The following is a 25254-nucleotide window of genomic DNA, read 5'->3' on the forward strand; positions in this document are numbered from 1 at the left end:
TACTAAAACTGCTCAGAATTAGGACAAATTGCATTTGGACCTTTTGTGGATTTCAAACATTTGTGAAACACGTTTATAGTTAATGTGATGAACTAACTTCATATATCCATAAAAAAGTAACTTGACACTATTTGGTTAAAAGCCAAAGCAAAATTTCCTTATGCAATGACATTCATACAAATCGTGTGGTGGAAAGTTCCCAAGCAGTTTTTTGGACTACTAGGTCATCACATCTCATAAGCCATCTCCAACAAACCATTTTTGACAGGGCTACAAGCATTGTAGAGCATGAAACAGAAAATAACAATTACGAGCAGCCAGTAGGATGCACAGATCTGGCACAAGCCTGCCATTAACAACAGTTGACATCGCATCCTCTAAGGCTAGTGGAGAAGGATGGAAGCATGGGAATCAATGTGCAAAGCCATTTCTTGTCTTTTTATAATAATGAGCATTATAATGAAGAGCAAATTAAATGGTCTAAGTGGTTATAGTAGCAATAAAACATGATATAAAAATGGTCTTGCAATTCAAATGCTGTATCCTGTGCCTCCACACGGCTGAATGACAGTCTGTGGTTAGCACAGATTGTTTGGAAGGGAAAGTAGCTCTTTTCTATTACCTAGGATTTGTTTAGTCTAAATGGCGAGCAAGATTGAACAGTGATAGGATTAAGTAAGGCGAGTGACGCCAGATGACTCCAATGATGTTACTCAACCTCATTTTAATGCAGTCTTAATGCTAATCTTGATGTCTGCCTTTGTTCCATTTAAATGAATCAGTTTTATCCAAGTTCAAAGGCAGTGCCTTCAATTGGGCTTTACCAAGGTTGGACATGCTAGCCTCAACATAATCATCTTACCACTGCTTTCTGCCCACGTGATTAGTTTCTTTCTAAGTAGCATATCCCAGTCTCTTTCTGCAGAAGCACCATGGCCATTCAAACTACACAAACCCTTCAGATTTCTGAGCCAAGTGAGTTGATAACGCAACTCTCCCACCAAAATATTAGCATGTTGCATAATTATTGTTTTGTATTTCAAACTTTGTTTCTCTGAAACACTGTTGTAAATATAACACCTCCATTTATAATACTTAATGTGATTGTACAATAACCACAAAAAATTATTTGGTCATGTCTTACGTAAGTGAACTATGGCTTACCTCCAAAAAATAGGTGCACGACACCCCTGACTATGTGCTACTGCTAATTATTCTGAAAAAGTATGTGCTAAAGCACTTGAGACTAACTTAAAGAGAGGGTTGGTTACATTTATCTTGCAAAATAATGCAGGAGTTGACAGGAGACTGAAAAGAATGGGTTTGTCTGGGAGAGAGGACTGCTGGAGTCTGTTCTCTCACCCCCGCAGAGCAAGAGATGACAACGTTCATTGTTCTCAAATTAAACAAACAGGAGTTAGTAAGGCGCGGTCTTGGCACGAAGCTTATCGGCGAGATGGAAAAACCCATTTAGAATCTAATCCTTCAAGATGACATTACATGTGCAGTGTTTCAGCTTGTGAGCATGCGTGGCTGATGGCAGGGGGTGAAGTTGAACACTGCAGCAGCCATGCTGACGTGTCTCTTAGGGATGCTTCTGAGATCTCTAATCATCATCTTTCAGATAAACACCAACATAGCAGAATAAAGTTCAATGTTCAAAAGATTGCATTTTATTGCATTTGCCAGTATCGTTAATCAATATCATAAGTATCTTTGATAACTTCAGAGAGAAACATATGAACTTTTAAAGACCTGTGGACAACAGTATTGACAGACAGAGACAGAGGTTTCAAATTAAAGGAACAGTTCACCTAAGAAATGAAAAGATGCCGAAAATGTATTCACCCTCAGGCCAGTCAAGATGTAGATGAGTTTGTTTGTTCATCAAAACAGATTTGGAGAAATTTAGCAATACATCACTTGCTCACCAGTGGATCCTCTGCAGTGAATGGGTGCCGTCAGAATGAGAGTCCAAACAGCTGATAAAAACAACACAAAAATCCACAAGTAATCCACACGACTCCATCCATCAGTTAATGTCTTGAGAAGCGAAAAGCTGTATGTTTGTAATGAACAAATCCATAAAGACCTTCTTAACTTCAAAACACTGCTTCTGGCTAAAATACAAGTCCTCTATCCATAATATCTTATTCAGGAGAGAAATATGCCCAGATCAAGCACCGTTTACAAGCGACAGCGAATAAATCAAACAGCGAATAAATTATATATAGAAAGTGACATTATCACTAACATTGATCTATAGCGAGTTTAAGCACTCTCAAAAAAACAAAACTATCGTTATAATCACTGAAGCTGTATACACTGTGAAATGAATCTCTTACTTACATTGTAAGCACATCTGCGCTTTGTTGTTTATGATGAGAGAATTCGCAAGAGTCCGGAATTCAGTCAGCGAACGCGCGCGCACTCAACAAAACTGATGAGTTTGAACGATGACTCATCTGAACGCTTCTGATCGGCCATTGCATTCCTAAGCTCAACAGAATTGTGTGTGATTGGTTAAAATGCGCAACACTGTAAAAACGCCTAAAATGAAATACGGTGCAACATGAGCAGATTTTAATTTAACGTCGCAATCGACACTGTCTATTCATATTCACTTTGTTAGCAACAGACGTAATAGATTTAATTGATTTGTGCAGGGGCATTTTTGTCCAATTTAGTGTCATTTTTGCCCCAAGTCCCCGTGGCCAGGGGAAAGCTAAGTCTTCCCCAGCCTTACACACGCTCCGCCTATGACGATTAAGTTAAAATGATTAAAACATTTCATTATGCCTTAATGATGGATTTGTTTCTTATAAACACAGCTTTTCGGTTTACAAGATATTAATTGATGGACTGTTGTGTGGAATACTTCTGGACTATGGTGATGTTTTTATCAGCTGTTTGGACTCTCATTCTGACGGCACACATTTACTGCAGAGGATTCATTGGTGAGCAAGTGATGTAATGCTAAATTTCTCCAAATCTGTTCCGATGAAGAAACAAACTCATCTACATCGTTGGATGGCCTGAGGGTGAGTAAATTCACAGCAAATGTTCATTGTTGGTTTAACTATTCCTTTAAGATGCAGTTATGCATTTTTATTTTTTTTTTGCTTGTTGAGCTGACTTTAATGGCAGAGAAAAAAGTTTTAAATTTCTAATGCTGCTGTATACATGCCCTATTTCAAACTATATAATAAATATATATATTTAATATTTTTTAATCAGGAAAAATTACTGAATGTACCTATATGCAAAAAATTTAAATATGATGCACACATTAAATGTTTAACAGCAGACCCAAAACTTTAACATAAATTAGACATGCCACAACAAAGTGCATTATGCTAATAAATGTTCACATTGTGAATATGATGCCTATGTGTTATATTTTACAGACATTTGCCAGTGTCCTGCATATAAACTTACAGCAGAATAAGCGGGAATTTCATTTCCCTGCCTCCACCAGCCACTTATCTGTCATATCTTCTTTGGTCTGGGTGGTGTGACGAAGCCCAGAGCAGGTCTGGGTTAAGTCTTCCCAGAACTGCCTAACCAGAAACAAAAACAAACAGCCTTCACGTCTGTCACTGTGTTAGCTACAGTACTTGACTGCATATTTTAGTTTTTTTTTACTGTTGACGTTTTCCTTTGCAAAATGTTTTGTGTTCACACACACTAATGTAAGAAATTTTTCCTCAGTATTTTGGTGATTCTTATCAACCAATCAGAGTTTCAAAATCCATAGTTCTTTATTGCAGATTTGTCTGGAAATTTGTGTATGTATTGATTTTTATCAGTTACTAGAAACCAGATATTCAAACACAAGCAGGCTAATGTGTTTGAATAAGCTCTGTCTACAGCTGCTGTCCCCTCACTGTCTTTGGGCTACATGAATCCAATCATACGTCAACATGCAGGAATCATGTTACTGCCATTGTAAAAGCTTGTAAAGCATTGAGAGCCAGACTGTCAAGCGTTCCTGACAGTCATGGCAATAACCTGATCCCTGCATGTACATGCTGTGAATTTCTACAATTAAGCCCCTGTGGGAAGACCCAAAATTAGCAGTGGACTGCAAAAGGTTACAAGAGCTCTGGGAACAGCGTCCATTTTCAGTCCTGACCCAGTCTGCGTTTGTTTGCTTTAGTCAAATGCCCAAATGTTGAGGCACTAAAAATAAGATCATCATACAAAAGCTTTGTTTACCTGCTTTAAAAGTGAAGTGTCATACATATTATGTCACAACTGCAGGATGTGAAGTCACATTGTGTAATTTACAGTCACATTATTAGATATAGTCACATTTACGAGAAATAGTTGCAACTAACAGTAACTTTTTGTAAGATATAAAATGCAAACTATAAGAAATAGTTGTAATGGTGAGATATAAAGTCAAAACTGTAAGAAATAAGAGTTTCAATTGCAAGATATTAAGTCAGAATGTGAGATATTAAAGGGGTCATATGATGCGATTTCAATTTTTCCTTTCTCTTTGAAGTGTTACAAGCTCTTGGTGCATAAAGAAGATCTGTAAAGTTGCAAAGACTAAAGTCTCAAATACAAAAATGTCACAATTGTCAGATATTAAGTTTTTAGCATATTAAGCATTGTGAGATACTTTCACATTTACAATAAATAAAGTTGAAACTACAAGATATAAAGTCACATTGTGAGATAAAGTTGTAGTGCAAAAACAATAATAGTCACATTGTGAAATATAAAGGCACAATTATGTCACTTTTTGCAAAATATAATTAGAAAAAAGTTAGTAATGGTGAGATATAAATGTAAACTATTATTTAATTATATAAGTTTCAATATCTTGCAATGTAACTTGACATCTTGCAACTAAAACATTTTTTTTGTATAGTGATTTTATACCTCAAAATGAAACTTAATATCTCACAATGTGACTATATCTTGCAATTAATTCCATTTTGACATATAAAGTCATAATACAAAAAGATATAGTCACACTGAGATATAAATTCACAATTACAAGAAATAAAGTTGCAATTGCAACATATAATGTCATATCTGAGATATTAAGTGACATTTTGAGATGTTGCAGCTGTGAGATATAGTCACATTACAAAATATAATGCCCTTATTACGAGAAATAAAGTTTCAACTGAGAGATATACAGGCATTGTGAGATATAAAGTCATAACTATGAGAAATAATTGTAATTGTGAGGTCTAAATTCAAAAATACAAGACACAAAACTTGTAAATGTGAGATATAAAGTCACAATTACAAAAAATAGAGGTGCATTTGCGAAGTGTAAATCTGGTTGAACCAGTGTTTCAGAAACGTTGTTGCAGATGGCCTCTAACCTATTGTTTCTACTAAACGTGACTACTAATGCACTGCTCCATATACGCCATCTCTTCATGTATTCTACAGCTTAAATGAGAAGTGGGACTAATAGTGACCTAATAGCTTAAATCTGTGCGTTTGATGATGAAAAGCACTTGGCATGGCAGTTAGATTTGTGGGAGGCTTGCTGTAAGGAAGCAGGAAAAGCCAAGCTCCCCCTGTGGGAGTTGTTTTTCATAGGGCTGTGCGGTATGCATGTGCTGCCGGGCCAGTTCAGACCCACCTCGTGGCTGACTGGTTGGCATTCCAGCCTCATTCTGTAATTACGTCTCCTACAGAGATCATCCAGAAGCATGCTCTAAAAGCACTCATGTCTGTCATGTACTGGTCTCATTTGATCACATCAGATCAACACACGTCAGAAAACATATACTGCAGAAACACACATGAAACCACCATCATAAATAATAAAATTAAGTAATAAAAGTTATGTTGGTGAAACATCCCGTTCATTAAAGGACAGGATTACAGAACATAGAAGTACAATAAATAGAAAGGATCTAAAGAGTCCTGTTGCAAGACATTTTTGTGAATGTAACATAAAATGGTTATAAAATGGTTAATCTTTCTTTTTTCTTGGAATTGAAAAGATTAAGCAGAATTCAACAGGTGGTAACATTGATTGCATAAGAAAGAAGCTTTTTTATTTTTTATTTGAAAAGTCAGTTTCCAAAAGGTATGAACGAGGATTTTTCTCTTAAAGAGTTTCTGTGATGGTGGTTTCATGTGTGTGTAAAAAAAAAAAACCTTCACAGATCATGTTTTCAAGTCATTTCAAAGTTAAATGTGACATGATATAAAGCGGTGGTCTCTAAGTAGGTGATTTTTTTATTTACTTTCAATTAGTTTATTATTTATTAATTCAGATCAGTTTGCGGATACGGAACTGCATGAAAACGAGAGGCAGGTTTTATCGCATGAATAGCTCAATAGGCCAATCATAGCACAATGGATGCACTGCCTTCTTTCATGTGACTTGAAAAAAAACAAGTGATTTGTACACTTTTCATATGCCATTTTTCAGAATATTTGTGTTGTTTTATTTTTATACAGTGGCGCTGCCTCCTTTGCCTCCTCAGAGGAAAAACCCCTGATAAAGCTTGTCTTACATTCACATATACATGTTATGGACACAAATTGGCCCAGTTCATTATTAGAAAACACCTCAATGCCATGCATGCATCTTGTTGCATTTTCATAATAAGTTGTTTATTGAAGCAATTTGCATCACCATTTAGTAAGTCAGTCGTCTGTTGCCATGGCCAACAGGTGGTAATTGTCTCATCCGACATTAGCATATTTCTCAAACCGCTTTCCTGAGGATAAAAGCTCCATTTAGTGTTCTTTTCAGATTTCAGCAGAAGTGGGCTAGCACTTATTTAAACAAAGTACTTGATGGATAATAATAGAGACACTGAAAGTTAAGGTGTGCATGTGCAACATCTTCCATGAAGATTATTTTCTTCCCTGCTTTCTTGCTTTAAAGCACTGAATCTACTAATGAACGTTTTTTAATAAGATCCCACCGTGTGCTCCACTAATGAAGGCTTTTTACTGTGAGTGCTGAGCGTGCAGAAACACATGAGTGCAATGTGACATTCAGGCTGCAGGAGTGCAGATAAGAACGACGGTGGGTTCAGGCTGACCTGGAAGCCACATTCAAAGATGCTGACAGCCAATAAAAGACACAATTATGTGGTCTGTTCGAGCTCATTAAAGGTAAAGGGTAACAGAGGCTATTAAAATGCCTATATATGGTTTTCTATATAAGGTTTGCCTGTTAGTCACTTATCAGTTCAGAATGGAGCTTTATATTAGAGCTAAAATATAAATATTGTTTAAATCTAATTGACTTTATAAATAATAACTATATATAAATATTAATATATTACATAGTCAATATTATATATAAACTACTATTCAATTTTTAAGAAAATTATACTTTAATTCAGCAAGGATGCATTAAATTGATCAAAAGTGACAGTGAAAACATTTCAACCCAATCTCACGGCAAATCGTATCATTTTTGACAAGGTGGCTAACACGTACGAATTTGTGAAAAATCGTACGTATTTCACGAGGTGGCAAATTCATAGGAATTCGTACAAATGACCACTCCTAACCCCACCCCTAAACTTAACCATCACAGAAATCTTACAAAATTGTACGAGTGAGGTCGTACGAATCCGAACGAATTAGCCACCTCATAAAATACGCACAAAAAGGCAGTGAGATAGCATTGGACATTTATAATGTTACAAAATGTCTATCAATTCCACAAAAATAAGTTTCTTGAGCACCAAATCAGCATATTAGAATGATATTAGAAAGATGACATGACACTGAAGAAAATTCTGCTGAAAATTTAGATTTGCAAAAACCAAAATAAATTGTATTAAAATTATTAAAATAGAAAACATTTATTTAAAATTTTAATAATATTTCACTATTTATTAATATTTACCTGTTTTATTACAATTTTTATTAGTTTATCAGAGATGTTATTAAAATATCTTAACACTCTCATGCCAATTCATGAGACAAGGAAACTAGTCTATTAATTAAATAAGTTGGGAAACTTAACCAAAAGCATGCATTAAAATTAGTGCAATATTCACAATGTTGTCCAGTTTTATATCGCCGGCAAATCAGTGCAAATATATAGCAAATATTCAATAAATCATTAGCTCTAGTACACAGCTCTCCCAACACTGAATGAAGGCTGACAAAACTACTCTGAAAATAGCTTGACAAAATAGTATGAACCATGACAATAGACCACCATACATGTGGCATAAACCACAAGCATCAATATGATAGCTCAAAATGCATTGCTTCAATTTGCTTTCTCTTTGTTGTACCACCTATTAATGTGTTTTTATTGATATCAAACACATATAATGTTTAACTCGTTTGAAGCAAGCATTTTGCCTACATTTATACACAGCAAACGGCACTCAACAGTTTCTACGAGAGGAAAAACAATTACACAAGCTATGTTGTTGTGTTACAAATTGAGAATATATTAGCAGTACGTAAAAAAAAAAAGAAATCTTGGTGATGTCTGAACAATCTGGCCCATTCATGCAGCACATGCCATGCCTGTAGCACGGGGATTTAGACGATCAGCTGAGTGCAGCTTCCACTACAATACAACATTGTTCTCAAACGAAACGCTGCTTGTTTGCCTTCAAACTCTGTTGTGCGGCTTATCAGAGAAGCACAGCTCCAAATCTCCCTCTGAGCTTGCACACTGAAATCAGTGTGTGTCCATTTCCTACTGCTCAGTGTCAAACAAGCGCAACGGTTGCCCAAAAGCCTTCTGAAATGCTGGTTTGTTGCTGTTGCATGTATAAAAGAACTTTGAACAGGAGCTGAGGTAAGAAACTGAGCTGAACAGGAAAATGAAAGGATCTTGCACAACTTGAGAATAAACCCGACAGAAAAATACAATCAATACTTTGTACACTTGCAAAAGAGAAAGAATGAAAAAAAAAAATATATATATATTAAAAATATTTGAAAAGAAAAATATTTAAACAAACAAATTATATATATATACATGAATTATATGACAAAATATCAAAGCAAGTGGAATTTAAAGCAAGACAGCACAGGCACATGAAGTTTGAATTATTACAAATATACTGTTCACAATTACACTTTATAATTATTATTATTATTATTAGCAGTACATATTTAATGTTAATCAGTAGAAATGTCACTTGATCTAATATTTTGTATCTAATGCAATCACATATACTGTGATTTATCACTTTCACACCTGTTTGATGTGGAACCGGTAAAGCATCACAGCTTCAAACAGGGATTGAAGGCACTTCCTTTTCAACACTTATCTTTCTGTTCCTCATCACTGAGATGCATGCATGTGAAACAAACCATGGCCCACTTTCTTTGAGACTTGGAAATATTTGTGCTTTGATAAGAATTGCTGCCTGTACCTGTATGAGATGTGTTTCTTGTTTTCTGTGAACATGAAATTTGTCTTGTTCTTGTTACCCTGACAACTGCAAAATCAACCAAGTAAACTATAGTCACATGTTTTTATACTAAAGATAATATTAAAGTCATGTTCTGTCTTCATATCTTCATATCTAAGACTGTCTTTTAGAATAATTCTGTGGAAATGCAAGTCCTGACCTGGAATGGGTGTAAATATAATGTGCATCATTTGAAGGGTTTTTTTTGTTGTGGAAAATATTTAAATAATTTTATGTCCACCAAGGCTGCATTTATGCAATCAAAAATACATTAAAATATTAATAATTATATTTTTAAAATTCAAAATTACTTTTTTTATTTTAACATTTTAAAATTTAATTTATTCCTTTGATTGCAAAGCTGAATTTTCAGCTGTCATTAATCCAGTATTCAGTATCACATGATCCTTCAGAAATCATTAAAATATGCAGATGACATTTCTTATTATCTGCGTTGACAAGAGTTGTGCTGCTTAGTATTTTTGTGAAAACCATGAAACATGTTTTCAGGATTCTTTGATGACTATAAATGCATTTATTTTAAATAGACTCTTTTTGTAACACTGACACTTATGATAAATTTAATGAATACAAATATTCATTAAAAAAGTATTATTGACTCCAAACGGTAGTGAATGGTAGTGTGCATATATATATATATATATATATATATATATATATACAAACCTGCTATCTACTGTTCGCACAGAAGAGTTATTATGTTTTACGCTCTTTCTCCATGCCCTTCTTCCCTACACATACAAAATAAAAGTAATTATGTTTAAAACCCTCCCAGCACTGCTCACCTGCTGATTATATTGTGAAAGCTGTGGTCACAAACAATATAAAACATAACACGTTTCCACACAAGCATATGCTTTTTTTCTTATTGATCCAGTGGTTTTGTGCACACGCTGCTTTCTGGCACATAACAGCTCAAGCTTCTTATTTGCTGTTACACTTTAATACATCAGTGGTTTTTGGCTTGCCATTGGAAGGCCTGAAACCACAATAAATCACCCTGATAATCATCTACTTTTTACTTACTAAGCCATAGGGGAGATACATGCTTTTCCTTAAATAATTGTGGTGCAATTCACTAATGCGAAACAATTGCTGCCTGTGGCTATGTAAACTAAGCATGTAGCAAACATAAATTACAGTATGCTTACTTACCTATATAGAGAGATGAGTCTTTCTTCCGCACATGATCGTCTATGTAGGACACACCCAGGGGCTGAACAGGTGTGGCACCAATACCCAGCAGCACCTGGGCTCCAATCAGAAGCAGGTACATCATGTTGGTGTTGGCTCTATTACCACACGGTTCATCAGCTTTAGAGGTGTTGGAGCACACGTCTCGCCCCAGATCCTTGCTCCATGTGTCTGTGATCTTGTATTGACTGGCGAGGAATTCTGGTAATGCAGAGAGCAGCGCTCCCAAAGCCATGACAATGCCACCGCAGCCAATTAACCGAGGGCGGTTGGCTTTAGCACCAAAATAACTAACGAAGAGAATGAGGGCCAGGTTGCCAATCTCAAAGCTGCTGGCGATGACGCCCACATCAGCGCTCTGAAGATTGAAGCGCCGCTCCAGCGTGGTCAGCACGCTCACCTAAGAGATAAACAAAGCAGAATAAATGCCAAGTTCTGTCATGAAACTCAAATTGATGATATTCACAGCGTTAAACTACCTGGCATTAGATGATTGGTTCATGTTGCATATGCAGCCAATGAGCTTGCTGCTTTACATTTAAATGGCTGGTTAGCGTTCACTAGAGCTGTTCGCAGCACGCTTTCAGAGTTTCTCTGAAACCTCCACCTCCCCAGCTCCACCTGTATAGATCCTCTACGGGTTATTATATATGCTATTTGTGCAGCAGCAGTATGTCTTAAATACTCACAGCATTGTATTGGCGTATGTATTGGCAGTAGCAAGTTCCTGCACTTGCTTTGTCATATCATTGTCATATCTATTACCATGCTAAAATCTTCCATAATGGAATTACTCTAATGCTAATTTAAAATAGTTGTATAATATCACCATTTCACATATTACAGTATCTGAACTGGACGACAATTCTATTCAGCACAGGTTGGTGTTCAGGCAGTGTGACGTAAAGTGTTAAGGCATTATAACTGTTTAATTTTGTAATTTCGTTTAACAGGATGTTTAACAAAAGCATTTTTTTAAAGACATCTCTTTTGCTCACTCTTAGGCTGCATTTATTTGATCAAAAATTCAGTAAAATGGTAATTTCGTGAAATAATATTACAATTTAAAATAATATTAAAATAAGTTTTTTTAATATGTTTTAAAAAATAATTTATTCCTGTGGTGGCAAAGCTTTGTTAACTAAATTTATTACAATTACTTCAATGTCACATTATATTCAGAAATCATTCTAATATGTTGATATGAAGCTCAAGAAACATTTATTATTATTATTATCAATGTTGAAAACAGCTGTGATGCTTAATATTTTGTGTAACATTGTAGACCTAAATGATTGTGGACCTTTATTTAAAGGGGTCATATGATGCTTTTTTAAAGATCATTATTTTGTGTATTTGGTGTAACAGAATATGTTGACATGCTTTAATGTTCAAAAAACACATTATGTTTCGTCGGAAATGTAACGCCCCTTACCATAATCGCGAGCTTCATCTTTCAAAATAAATGTAAAGACAGTAAATAATGTCATTAGTTTTACCATCAGTTCAAGCCCGAAAGGGGAACAGACACAGTAATGATGCAGTACACAAGCCGCGGTTAAGACAGCTGACTCTACTGTGATGTGACCCTGTCTCTCTCTCTCACACACACACGATGCGCAAAACTCAGCATTTGAACAGTCAATAGCAAATACTTAAACTAATAACAAAACAGTAGCTGATTCAGAAGCGCCAGATTGTCATAGCAAAGTCAGAATGACCTCCTCTCCTAGGTTCACGAAACGGTCATCCATAAAATGCATTGCTGTTCTGTTGTAAGTAATCTTAAAGATTCCTAAATGCATCTACTTCCGGAAGGCCAAATAAAGTGCTTTTGCTTTCACACTGAGTTTGATTAGGGTTGGAGCTGAACTCTGCAGGACTGCGGCTCTCTAGGACCGAACTTGCCTACCCCTGGTCTATACCAAGTGCTACGTGTGGGTTCGTGTCTGCCCTGTGTTACCCCGTGTTTGGATGATTAAAGAGAGTTATTTGTGAAACTTCTTCGTCTTCGTTCTCCTTCGCTCCCACACAGTAATCACCGTGACAGAACACTGGACCAAGCAAATTATGAACTGGGCTGAGGAATTAATCTGGAACATACAGCAGGCTAGACGGCCTTTGGAGCGATATGTGGAGGAGTTCCTGAGTGTTGTACATCTGGTGAGCTGGAGAAGTAGTGCTGAATTCCAACTAAAGACTTAAATATATTCACTAAAAAGACCATAAATATATTTACTAAAAATACTTAAATATATTTGATTGTGGTAAAGTGGAACTATAGCAAGTATACATTTTAGGTTTAATATTAAGAAATGTGCATTGTGCACAAGTAGTACTCCAAGTAAAGTTGAATTATAATTTTTATATCAGTAAGTCTCGAGTGATATGTAGATTTTACCTATATTTAGTAAGAAATAAATGTATTTTAAATATATTACTTTTTTACTAGGGCGAGTGGTAACGTGATGGTAAAGATTCAAATAAAGGAACTGTCTTCACTTTCACTACTATTTAACCCAATATGAGAAAATGAGATACAGTAATGGAACATGGAAATGGGCATGTCAGATTAAAGTAATCAAGTCCCCAATCAAACCAAACGCATCTATTCTAACAAGGGTGTAATAAAAGGACAATAAACCCATGTCAAAGAAGAGAACTAATGACCCAGTAAAATAATCATTTTGACAAATCCTTTCAATCTGTGAAAACATCAACATGCTACTTGTCACACATTCATTATCGAGGCCTATGACAAAAATAACTAGTGAAAGTGAAAAAATGCCACCAGGCAGCCTTGATGAGCAATTGCGGGACTTTAATGAAGCAGCTTTGAGCTGGAGCAACACAAATATGGCATGGCTGTGAAAAGAGCATGTTATTGAGGCCACACTCTTTACTATAATCCTATTTCTCTAGAGTAGGCCTCTTTCAGATGCTGCGTAGTGGTCTTTGCAAATCTCCCCATGCTGCACTACAGATTCCTACAGACTGGGTCATTTTGATTTGATAAACAAGATAAAATGCATGGATTCTCTCAATTAGCTACATACACAGTTCTCTGGAATACTTGATTCTGATTGGTCAATCGTGGCATTAAGCAACAATATGATTACATGGATAAATATTTATTTTACTTAGTAATTAGTCATGTAAAAAGAAGGAGTCATTATTAAAAAAAAAACTTTTTTTTTTTACTCTTTAAATCTCTGCCTTTCTCTCACTCTGTGAGTTTCTATACAGTTTTTAATGCAAGTCTATGGACACATGTATTCAAAAAGGATAGAATCAACTGTGCATGCATTTGATGATGGCTTTACCACTCTATCCAGAGTTATTTATAGGCCTCTTTGTGAATCATGATGATTCTAGTGTCATAAAAACTTCTGAATAGCACAGCTCAATGTGCTATTGATGTGCTATCAGATTGATATAATTGTGCAGTGTGAAAAGGCACAATTTTTTTATCATATCGTCTGTACTGTAAATTCTGTGCAAGGAAGATATTCCGAAACCGTTAAAAAGCATTTTGTGAGTAATGAGTTTATTGTGAGCTTTAAACAGAGCAGTGATGTTGTTGTCATGACTGTCTGATAATTCAGTTTGCTTTAACTGAATTTCCTGTAGTTAGTCTTTTGCAATTTAAATGGAAAGTACCTGGGACAGTCTGGCAAACTGCTCTATTGTGTGCAGAACGGTTGTCTGTGACATATTTGCAGTTTGTTAGAAGCCTGACTTGAAGGTGTCTTGTGTTTCAGTTAGTAATATGAAACATGCAAAACACTTCTCACTCACTTACTGTTAAACTGTTGGTATATGACTTAGATAAACTGCTAGAAACATAGTACCGTTCATGCATAAATGGTGACACAATTTTAACATCAAAGCTACTTGGTCAAAATCCATAATCATTCTTCACATTTTGAATATTGTTCTATCAAAAAGGTTAGAGAAGACTTTACTATACACGGTCTGTGTTAATGTATGTGGGTCTAAATTTGAGAATTCATCAAAATGTATTAAATAATAACAGACTATATCTTACCAACAACATTTCCATTGTGCCAGTACAGAACTATTTTAAGATCTGACCTAAAATCTACTATAAAAATAATTTGCATGTTTCAATCCCAGAGTTATCCCAACATTAGCAACATTAATTTTAAGAGCTCATAATGTCAAGTGACAATCATGGAAACAGGATTTAAGCTTTAACACACATTAATAACTAAACAGTGTATGTGTGTGTGTGTATACACAGTCAAGTTTGAAAACATTATGATTTTTAAATGTTTTTAATGAAGCCTCATACTCAGCAAGGCTGCATTTCTTTGATCAAAAATCAAGTATAATATTGTGAAATATAATTTCAATTTTAAATAAATATTTTCTATTTGAATACTGTCAGGAGTATGGACTGTTTCTGTGTGTGTTTTTCTCCCCATGTGCTCCCCTTTCTCCCCATGTGCTCCCCTTTCTCCCTCTCGTTTTGAGTAGTCATTTGATAATTTACCCACGTTAAAGTTCTGTCTGTTCCCTGATTTCTTTGTCCGGTGTTAACGTCTATACCAGGGGTAGGCAAGTTCGGTCCTAGAGAGCCGCAGTCCTGCAGAGTTCAGCTCCAACCCTGAAAAAAAAACTCACCTGCCTATAGCCTTAGTAATCCTGAAGACATTGATTAGCTACTTCTTCGTCTTCGTTCTCCTTCGCTCCCACACAGTAATCACCGTGACAGAACACTGGACCAAGCAAATTATGAACTGGGCTGAGGAATTAATCTGGAACATACAGCAGGCTAGACGGCCTTTGGAGCGATATGTGGAGGAGTTCCTGAGTGTTGTACATCTGGTGAGCTGGAGCGATCACATGGTTAATGCCTGCTTCCAAATGGGACTTGATGATGATAATTTGTTTCGATTCCTGTCTCCTGACGATTGTTATAGATCCGTAGCTGACTTTATTAATTATATCCTCGATTTAAATGGCTCAGAGTTCCTTGTTGATGTGGAAGATAGTCGTCCTGTTCCCATTTGGAAGCAAGTGGGCGCTTCAGCTCACCATCTACCAGCACCCTCCATATACCATTCCAAAGAGCCCGCTCCCTCCCTTCCCCGAGCCCATAGGTGGGCATCCGAGTGCGCTGGGATACACCAGGGAGCCAAAGTGGCGGATCAAGCGTTTACATCTGTCCGCTCAGCGCTCAAAGCCTCCTCCCTTCGTCCGTCTCCAACACCCGAGTCTCTACCAGTCCTCAGTCCAGTGTTAACGGCGGGCCACAAAGCCATCCTCCAGAGTACCTGTTACGCCGGCCGGACCGTCAATCCCGCTGGCCGCTCTTCTGTCCGGCCCGCCAACCGCTCCACAGTCAAGCCCTAGGATGACAGCAGCTATCTCCTTCACCTCAGCCCAGAAGAGGAGAATGAGGAGGAGAAAACTGATGGCTCGAGCCCCTGACCAGAGTCGAGAGATGACTCTAGCCCCTGACCAGAGTCGAGAGAGGGCTCCTGTTCCCACGTTAAGCCCAGAGAGGGCTCCTGTCCCCACGTCCAGCCCAGGGAGGGCCTCAGATCCCGAGTCTGCTTTTGTGTGTTTTTCTCCCCATGTGTTCCCCGTGACCCAGTTTCTCCCTCTCGTTTTGAGTAGTCATTTGATTCACCTGTGTCCCGTTAATTACCCCACGTTAAGCCCTGTATTTAAAGTGTTGTCTGTTCCCTGATTCCTTTGTCCGGTGTTAACGTCTATACCAAGTGTTACGTGTGTGTTCCTGTCTGCCCTGTGTTACCCCGTGTTTGGATGTTTAAAGACTGTTATTGTGAAACTCCTTTGTCATCGTTCTCCTTCGCTCCCGCACAGTAGTCACCATGACAAATATATTTTAAAATGTAATTTATTCCTGTGACGCAAAGCTGAATGCCACATGATCCTTCAGAAATTATTCTTACATGCTGATTTGCTGCTCAATTATTATTGGTGCTCAGTTATTAATAATGGTTCTTATTATCAATGTAAAAAAGTTCAGAATAAAAACGTCAAAACAATAGCATTTATTTAAAAATAGAATCTTTCATAACATTCTAACTATTTTTGGTGTCACTTTCGATCAATTTAATGCATATTAACTGAATAAAAGTATTAATTTCTGCTAAAACACACACACACATACCCCAAACTTTGGAAATGGTAGTGTATCATGATATCTGCATAAATATTAAGTAGCACAACTGTTTTTGAAATTGACAATAATAAATGTTTAATAATAGTTACATAGCTAAAAGTTGTATTGATAAATGGTTTGTAGTACATTTTTAGTTCGGTGAATCCAGTCAAATCTTTACTAATAAGGGCACCAAAATAGTGAGAAACAGATTTTAGAACATCTTGCATCTTTCATCAACTAAACCTGATGCTTAAAGAAGCCAGGGTGGTATAAATCATTAGTGAAGAAAAAAAAAAAAAACTTTAATTCTAGTCAAGCAAATTTTTCCTCTTGAATGACTATGTGTGTGCTTGTGTACTATTCACACTGGCTCTGTTCAATTGCCAAGCCCAAAGATATGTGCCAGCCTACTAGTTCTGGAAGCATGACAAAAGGACGGGACAGGCCACATCCCCCATCTGCCTCCACTTTCTGCCTGCCTCAGAGTCTCTGCCAACCTGCTGAAACCTGTTGACTGAATAGCTGGATCTCTCTGCATACATCAGTGCCAGTGGCACAGTAATGGGGCACATAGACTGCCACCTTAATGCCAAGACACATTCAACATGCCAGCAGTGTCAACTAATGCTAAACCTCTGTCGATAGTCACACCCATCACCTTCTAATCCCTCAGCATGAAACCATATTATTAGGAATACTATGAATTATTGAACAATGAGACAAAACATTGCTATCATGTTATTGTTGAGTCAAGTTGAGCTTACATAATAGATGATGACAAATTCCTGAGTGCAGAACAACCAGTCTGTATCATTCAAGCGTGAAATGGTTTCTAGAACATGTGCGCTAGCAGGCATCCTCTAGCAAGCTGTGTCTGATTTCCAACATGATAGAGACTCAGCATTGCTTTATCAGTATGACAGGAAACAGAACAACCATAGTACTTGCACTTTCAATGGTTTCTGTAAAAAGAGGGTGGACCAATAGAAAACAGTGATTTACTGTTTTCACAAATTAATTCCTCTGGGTGAGGCGCAAAGCTCTTTTATTGGTTTTATACTGTAGTGATGTTCTTTCAAGCAATTTACAGTAGTAAACTGTATTAGAGAGAGAGTCAAAACAATCTATTTGTTTAAACAATATTGTTTAAAAGAATATAGAACATTAATACATGACAGCTGAATATTCAATACAATAATTTCAAAGGATAAAATAAATAAATTACAGTGAAATATCTGGCTGTTCCAACTGCTAACAGCATCCATCATAACATTTCAAAAGACAATGTGACGGGAAGATAAATGAAAGCTCTCATTTACGGTATCAGCCCATTGTTTGCTGACAGGCAGAGAACGATTTTGAATCCTGCACCAACCACAAAAACACCCCTAAAGTAATTACTTGCACTTTTGAAAAATATCTTTAAAATCATATCCACTCATTTTCGGAAGCATAAAAAAGTGCATATTTAAAGTCGCAATGAAACAACAGTAGCAACAGATTTTTTTCTTCTGTATTGTGATGTATATCTGAGTGTAACAGATTATCTAAAAAGAAAAATGTAGAATGGGGACTTGGATCTATGCATCAGTTATTGATGGATTTTGAGATGTGGCCGTTGCACTCAAAAGTGGATACAGATGAATAGAGAGCTGCAGGGATGAATTATTTTTATAGGCCAACACCTGGAAACAAACTAGCATTTCATTATAGCACTTTGAGTTCTATCGTCCTGAAGTCAATAGGTTTTTTGAATGTGTTTTTGGTTAAATGCTTGAAATGAGGTCAGTGGTTGACAGAAGCTAAAGATATATTTATGTTTTATTCCACAACTTAAAAAGCTCAGGGCTGGAGCTAAACATAGGAACTGACACAATGCAAAGAAATAAGTATGATGTGTCAAACAAGCCACTGAATCAGTCTGTGAAATACGGTCTGTGGTTAACACATGCTCAGTATATTTTCATGTTTTATTCTACGACATATATTGCATCAGTAATACTGCCTTATGATATTTTTACACACAAACATGTGCACACATTAACACATCTCTCACACTAGAAGAGTTTCTTTGAGGGGGGAAGGGCATGTCCACAACTTAAAAAGCTCAGGGCTGGGGCTAAACATAGGAACTGACACAATGCAAAGAAATAAGTATGATGTGTCAAACAAGCCACTGATTCAGTCTGTGAAATAAGGTCTGTGGTTAACACATGCTCAGTATATTTTCATGTTTTATTCTACGACATATATTGCATCAGTAATACTGCCTTGTGATATTTTTACACACAAACATGTGCGCACATTAACATATCTCTCACACTAGAAGAGTTTCTTTGAGGGGGGAAGGGCATGGCCTCAAAATTAAAGGTGAAGGACAACATGTCGCCAGTAGGGGTCCCTCATAATTCATTACATAAATAATAAAGTTAATTTTGCTGAAATACGTAATACATTGCTATGGGAGTTGCACAGTGATACACAGAACCGTTAGGTGAAGCGGTAATAGCCGTGCTTTATCATAAATATACTGTAGCTGTTGACCAAGAATCTAGGACTGGAACTAACCGTTTTATAAATAGGAACATTAAATATCACACCAAACAGGTAATCTCATGTACGCCCTATAGTTCACTTTTTACAGCCTCGTTGTGTTTATTATCATGCTCTTGCAAATTATTTGAATTCAAAATTTTAGGGAAAATATTTTTTAAATATAGTATGAAACATTGACATTGAAGTCACGCGACTGTGGTGTAGTTCGTTTATAGCCTACGTTTAGCTTTTTACTTCTGCCAATTGTATTTAGGCTTCAAGATTCATAGAAATTGTGTTTATTTGTAAAGATTATCATGATGAACAAAATGTGCAAGAATCATAAACTTTTGTTGATCACAGAGCTTATGTTCTGCAATAGTCCAAAAGCCAGTGGAAAAATCCTTTTTCTTTTTCTTTTTTTGTCGAGGGAACCAGAGCGATGTTAAAGGGGTCATGATGCTGATAAAAAGAACATTATTTTGTGTATTTGGTGTAATGAAATGTGTTTATGCGGTTTAAAGGTAAAAAAAACACATTTTCCACATACTGTACATTATTGTTTCTCCTCTATGCCCCGCCTTTTTGAAACGCATCGATTTTTACAAAGCTCATCGGTCTGAAAAGCGGGGGGGTTTGCCTACAGCACCTTGTCACTAGCAAGAAATCTGTCACTGTAAGGTCTGGTAAAAGTAAAAATGAAATGCATGCATGGATGAATCATCCACTGCAATTCAGAAAATGGAAAGGGTGAATTTTCATTTCATGCCTTTAAATGTTTTTTTGTTCCTAACAGAAGAATATCAACTATGGAAAGACTACAGTGCATCATTTGACATCACACTTAAACTGACCTTTTGAGACTGCTGCATCTGAAGCTCTGCTTAATATCACTTATTGGCTTTTATCTTATTGAAACAGATAATCTCCCAGGAGCAATATGGTGGTCATAAATACACAGTATACAGCCATCTACATGTTTCTGCCTACTGCATTAAGTACAAGCAAACCGAGTAGGCACAAAGTAATGAGTTGAGGTTAGATGAACCATATATATTTGTTTGGATATGTCACGTGACACATCTGCCAAAGGACATTTGCAAACACTGCCCCAGCGTTTTTGCATCACAGTCAGAGTACTTAAATATATGCATACTGAAAGCTATACAAAGATGTGCATACGTTGTGAGTGCTTTTAAGGAGAATAAAAAAAGACACTGGCTCTCTTAGCACATGGGGGAAGTCCAGACTGCCCAGAGTCAAGCTCAGGGCTGAGGCTAAACATAGGAAACTGACACAATGCCCAGGAATGAGTATGATGTCTGAAACGAGGCACTGAGTCAGTCTTTGAAGGTGGAGACTCTTTTACAGTTGACACAATTACAGTTGCTTCTGAGATAATCTAATTGAATCATTCGGAAATTACATGGAAAATTAACTTAAATGTTACTACATGACCTGCGTGCTGATAAACTCTTCCTTAAACAAATAAACGTGGCATTGATCAAAACATTATCATGTGAGAATATTGATATTATGTTCTATGTGTATAAATAACCCAATGAGTCAATGACCAGACGTTAAACAAGCACTCTGAGTATACAAACTTCTACCGTTTCACACAAATGTTTGCTTCAATAAGACATATTTGGAAATATTTTGAAGCAATTTGATGGCTGGTTTGTCTATGGAAAAACCCCAGGGAGGATAAGTTTAGTTTAACGCTGTAACTATCTGTCAAAATAAATCTGGGCAATCTCTGAATCTTCCAGTCCCACAAACTTTTTTTTAATGGCAAAGTTGTGTTGATTTGGTTTCCAAACATCAGAATTTCCATAAGCTGGGAACAAATCCAGTCCACAAAAAGTGTACCCCTTTGAGACTGTTCCCATGATGTATTGAGGCTTTCTGGCACAGAGCAAATGATTGTTTCCTTTCCAAATATGGTCTGAGCGTGTACAGACATCAGAGACATCCCAAGGGTATGGAGGACATGGCTGGACAAATCTCTTCCTTATCAAAGATGCTATAGAGCGGTTTCCAACTCACTGACAGCAAGCAATGTGAGAATTTTCTTTTAGATATTGGACACTTCACTGGAAAAAAATGTTTCATTCATCCAATTAAAAAAATTTAGGGTAATGATTCACATCTATATTTTTTAACTTGAGCCAATGAAAAATAAATAACTTGCCCTGCATCCATAATTATTTTTGCGGAATAGCACCACTTGTTTTGTCAGGGACTAAAGTATGCTATTTAATAAAACTGCTTTTTAATAAAACCATTATTTTTTATGTAAGATTTTTAAAACGCCAATAATCTGCTGTGCTGTATTGTGAACAGTCTACATTCAAAATAAGAGGAATGTTTTTGGACAGTCTTGCATGTTTGCCAAAATAAGGACAAGATAAAGACTTAACATGCTCTCTTTCTGTAAAAAAAGAGGTTATCATAAAAATATCTAAATATGTTATTCCCGTCCTGGGTTCTGTTAGCAGCAACCATCATTATTTAGCAACACTTGTTTTAAATATATCTTTTAATGCTGTTATTTAATATTTTTTTCTAAATACGTTTCCTTATTCCCTATTTTTTCATGATGTAGGCTAATCTTTATATATATATATATATATATATATATATATATTAAAGCAATAATCTGCTGTACTGTACTGTGAATTATATACATCATGAGGAGCGTTTTTTGACAATAAAGACTTTGAATGTTAAAGAGATATTTTAAAAAATATCTCTCAGATATCTAAAATATATTGCTCTTGTCCTTGATTCTGCATCCTTATTTTTAATCTATCGCTGAAGCGGGTCTCTCTTATTAGTGAACTAGTGCGAGAAATGTAAAACCAGGAGTGGACTTCGAGCGGACCGATTGCAGAGGAAATCTCTGTCGCTCCGTTCCACTCAAACACTTTTCCAACCGGTTTACCTCCGTAAAGTGCATTGCTTGGTCACAAAGCTCGATGCTGTTGCTTCTTTTTGCACTCTTTTCGTTGGTGTTGAAGAAATATCCAAACTAACAGTTGTCTGAAATTTAAGTTTTCTACATTAATTAGCCTACTTTTCATAGAGCTGTTGAATAAAAGCAATATCACACCCACAATCTGAATATCAGCAGATTTGTAATCGCCCGCTGCAGAATTACAGCAGTGCTGATATAAAATCCACTTCCAACAGTAGGCTACTTCTGCTCGTGTGATGTTGCTTAATGGTGTTTTTATTGATGTGGATTTAAAATGACTCACGTAAGGTTATCTGTAATGGACATGTACTGGCTCACAGTTTACCATGCAACTTATTTCTCAGAGCCTGACTATAAACTCTGCTTATGTCTGCTGAGGCAGCTGCTTTATTGCATGAACACTCAGTGATGTTCCCTTCTTTTCGCCTATTTTCTTTTTCTTTGAACTTAGGGCATGGCATGTTATAGAATGAATGATTGAAGATCATTATTAGACTATGTCACATCCGTGTTTCTTGTCATGCACTACGTTGCACTCCAGTACAGGAAGGTTAAAATGAAAGAAACGGATTAGCGTAAACCAAAATGAGCCAAATAAGTTCAGCAAGTTCAATAAGAACAGACAGTCATTACCAAAGCCTGAAGTGTAAAACTAATCCAAAACAAAAGGAAAGCATCGCTTTACTTACCAAGTATGCGCCCACTGTGCCCTGTGCCAACACTAGCGCACATTCCGCCACTAAAAATATCTTAATATTTGAGAAACATGAGGGCTTTTTCTTCATATCATCCCTCTGAGGGTCCTCGGAGCTCCTCTGCTTTTTCACCTGCATCCTGAGCAATCCAACAGCCTAGAAACGCAGCGAGAAACTACTGTAAACGGAGAATAAACGCTAAATCAAGCGTGTCTTTATTTATCTGTAGCACTGACTGTTGTTTACAGTCAGACTCTGTGCCGTGTGACAGGTTGTAGACTTTTCATTGAAACTCCGCCAATGAATGAAGCCGAACTAAACTCTACTCCTGTGCACTCTATCGCGGAAACGGAGAATAAAACGTCGCTGGGTTTTACTCCAAACATCTTTCTTTCCCTCTGAGACTGCCCGAGCTCACGTCGTTTTAGTGTTTGCTCGTACTCCGTCACCATCGCTCTGGTCCGCAGGCTTGATTCTCCGCCTCGGTCATTATGACTGATATATGTGAGCGTACAGTATACGACACGTACCTCGGTAGAGGCGCTGTGCAGCAGGCATCATAAGCTGAACGCTTTACTCACTACTGTATGCATAATACAAGCACATGAATGGCAGGTAAATTGCATGTTTTAAATAATTTCTGTCAGTAGTTTTTTGGGTGTATTCGGTTCGTTTCACGCAACACAACACCGGCTTTTGACGCCCATAGCACTCATTTTCGTTTGAAACAAAACACGTAGGCCTACTAGCGATTTTTGTAATGTGTTAATGCGTAAATAGGCTACATCATAAATTGTGCGACCTTCAAACGTTTGGAATAATAAAGATTATTTAATATTTGTAAAATAAATAACTTGCTCTTAGTCTGCGTATATTTGATCAAAATAGACTACAGTAAAAAAAAAAAAAATAGCCTATAGTGACATATTATTACAGTTTAAAATAACTGTTTTGAAATATATTTTCAAATGTAGCCTAATCTATTCTTATGAAGGCAAAGCTGAATTTTCAGCAGCCATTACTCGAATGTTCAGTGATCTTCACATAATCCTTCAAAATTAATATCTAATTTGGTGCTCAAGAAACATTTCTTCTTATTATCAATGAAGAATTTTTTTTGCTACATAATATTTTTGTGGAGAATTAAAAAAAATCTTATTATCATTCCAAACTTTTGACTGGTAGTGTACACTTGTATATAAATAAATAAACATTGGTCCTACATTAGATACTTGTTTTCTTAAAGGAATGGTTTTTATTTACACAATGTTTGGTGCTGCACAGAAAAAAAAACAATAACACAATAGCCTACTGGTACGAAATAACAAATAAACAAGGACATTTTTTTTGTATGTGCTCAGTGGAACCATATAGGTGATACAGTACAAAATCTCATAACATACAGTATATGAGTTTATTATCTGACAGAATTTAAAGACTTGTCATAAAGACAGACCTAGGACTATTTCATTGCAAGCTGACATAACATGCTTAACAGCTTGCTTACTTAACTCAACAGCTGAAGTTTTTACGGACTAGCTTTTTGTTTCTGATGAATCGCTGGCAAGTGTGATCATTTCATATTATATTACTGCAGCAGATATGCCTCACAAATTGATTTTTGAATGAATGTTATTTGTCTCTTTGAGATCCATCTGCTGAACAACTTCTAGTTTCATGACTTTGAACAGCAGAATGGCGTCTGTGGTTAGAGTACTAACACAATGTTCTGGTCAGAGTTTTGAGGAAGAAGAAGAGTGTGAAATTCTGACTCATGCTAGGTGCAGTTATAGTGTAGAGGCCGACGCTCGCCACACTCACACTGAGAGCTGCTTCACACGGGCCTGATGGCACACTGCTGTGTTTGGTTACCATAGCAAACATGTTACAGCAGCTGTTAAGTCATGAAGAGCTGCTTTCTCTAACTTTTCTGATGGTTTAGCATGCATGGGTGTGTTGTTTAGACCAGTGTTTCCCAACCGGGGTGCCGCGTCTGTCGAGAGCAGGGGTGCCGTGTAAAAAATCCTTTTTAATATTTTTAAATTGCTAAAATGTTCAAAAAAGCAGCTATTATATAATATCCATTTCTGATCTTTATATGGATAAAAAAGTAAAATTGAGTGGAATTCTTTTAATTAAGTGAAAAGAAAAATAAACATGCACACTGTTTGACCATTATATATATATATATATATATATATAGGTATTACATAAAAAAAGACAGACTGTATTCACATTGAGCAGAGCAACTCTCGGAATCCAGAATCCAAAGAGGAA

General features: G+C 36.5%; 1 protein-coding gene across 1 annotated transcript; it reads right to left on the reverse strand.

Moving 5' to 3' along the window:
• Positions 1-1512: 1512 nt before the first annotated feature.
• On the reverse strand, positions 1513-23614 carry LOC107715590 (solute carrier organic anion transporter family member 3A1-like). Its single transcript, XM_016521728.1, has 5 exons — positions 22972-23614; positions 10569-11007; positions 9292-9419; positions 6918-7037; positions 1513-1617 (listed from the first exon to the last, which is right to left on the reverse strand). The coding sequence occupies exons 1-5, from the start codon at positions 23113-23115 to the stop codon at positions 1513-1515; spliced, it is 936 nt and encodes a 311-aa protein (XP_016377214.1). The 5' UTR covers positions 23116-23614.
• Between the last annotated feature and the right edge of the window lie 1640 nt (positions 23615-25254).

This window comes from Sinocyclocheilus rhinocerous, unplaced genomic scaffold (genome assembly GCF_001515625.1).
Source record: "Sinocyclocheilus rhinocerous isolate Xijiao unplaced genomic scaffold, SAMN03320098_v1.1 scaffold1110, whole genome shotgun sequence".
Taxonomy (NCBI): domain Eukaryota; kingdom Metazoa; phylum Chordata; class Actinopteri; order Cypriniformes; family Cyprinidae; genus Sinocyclocheilus; species Sinocyclocheilus rhinocerous.

Bases quoted from the DNA above. Each gene is read 5' to 3' on its own strand.
- LOC107715590 (XM_016521728.1), bottom strand. From the start codon at position 23,115: ATGCAGGTGAAAAAGCAGAGGAGCTCCGAGGACCCTCAGAGGGATGAT. The intron at 11,008-22,971 runs GTAAGTAAAGCG...TTTATCTCTTAG, and splicing joins GCACAGTGGGCGCATACTTG to GTGAGCGTGCTGACCACGCT. The intron at 1,618-6,917 runs GTGGGATCTTAT...TTTATCTGAAAG, and splicing joins CTTCATTAGTGGAGCACACG to ATGATGATTAGAGATCTCAG.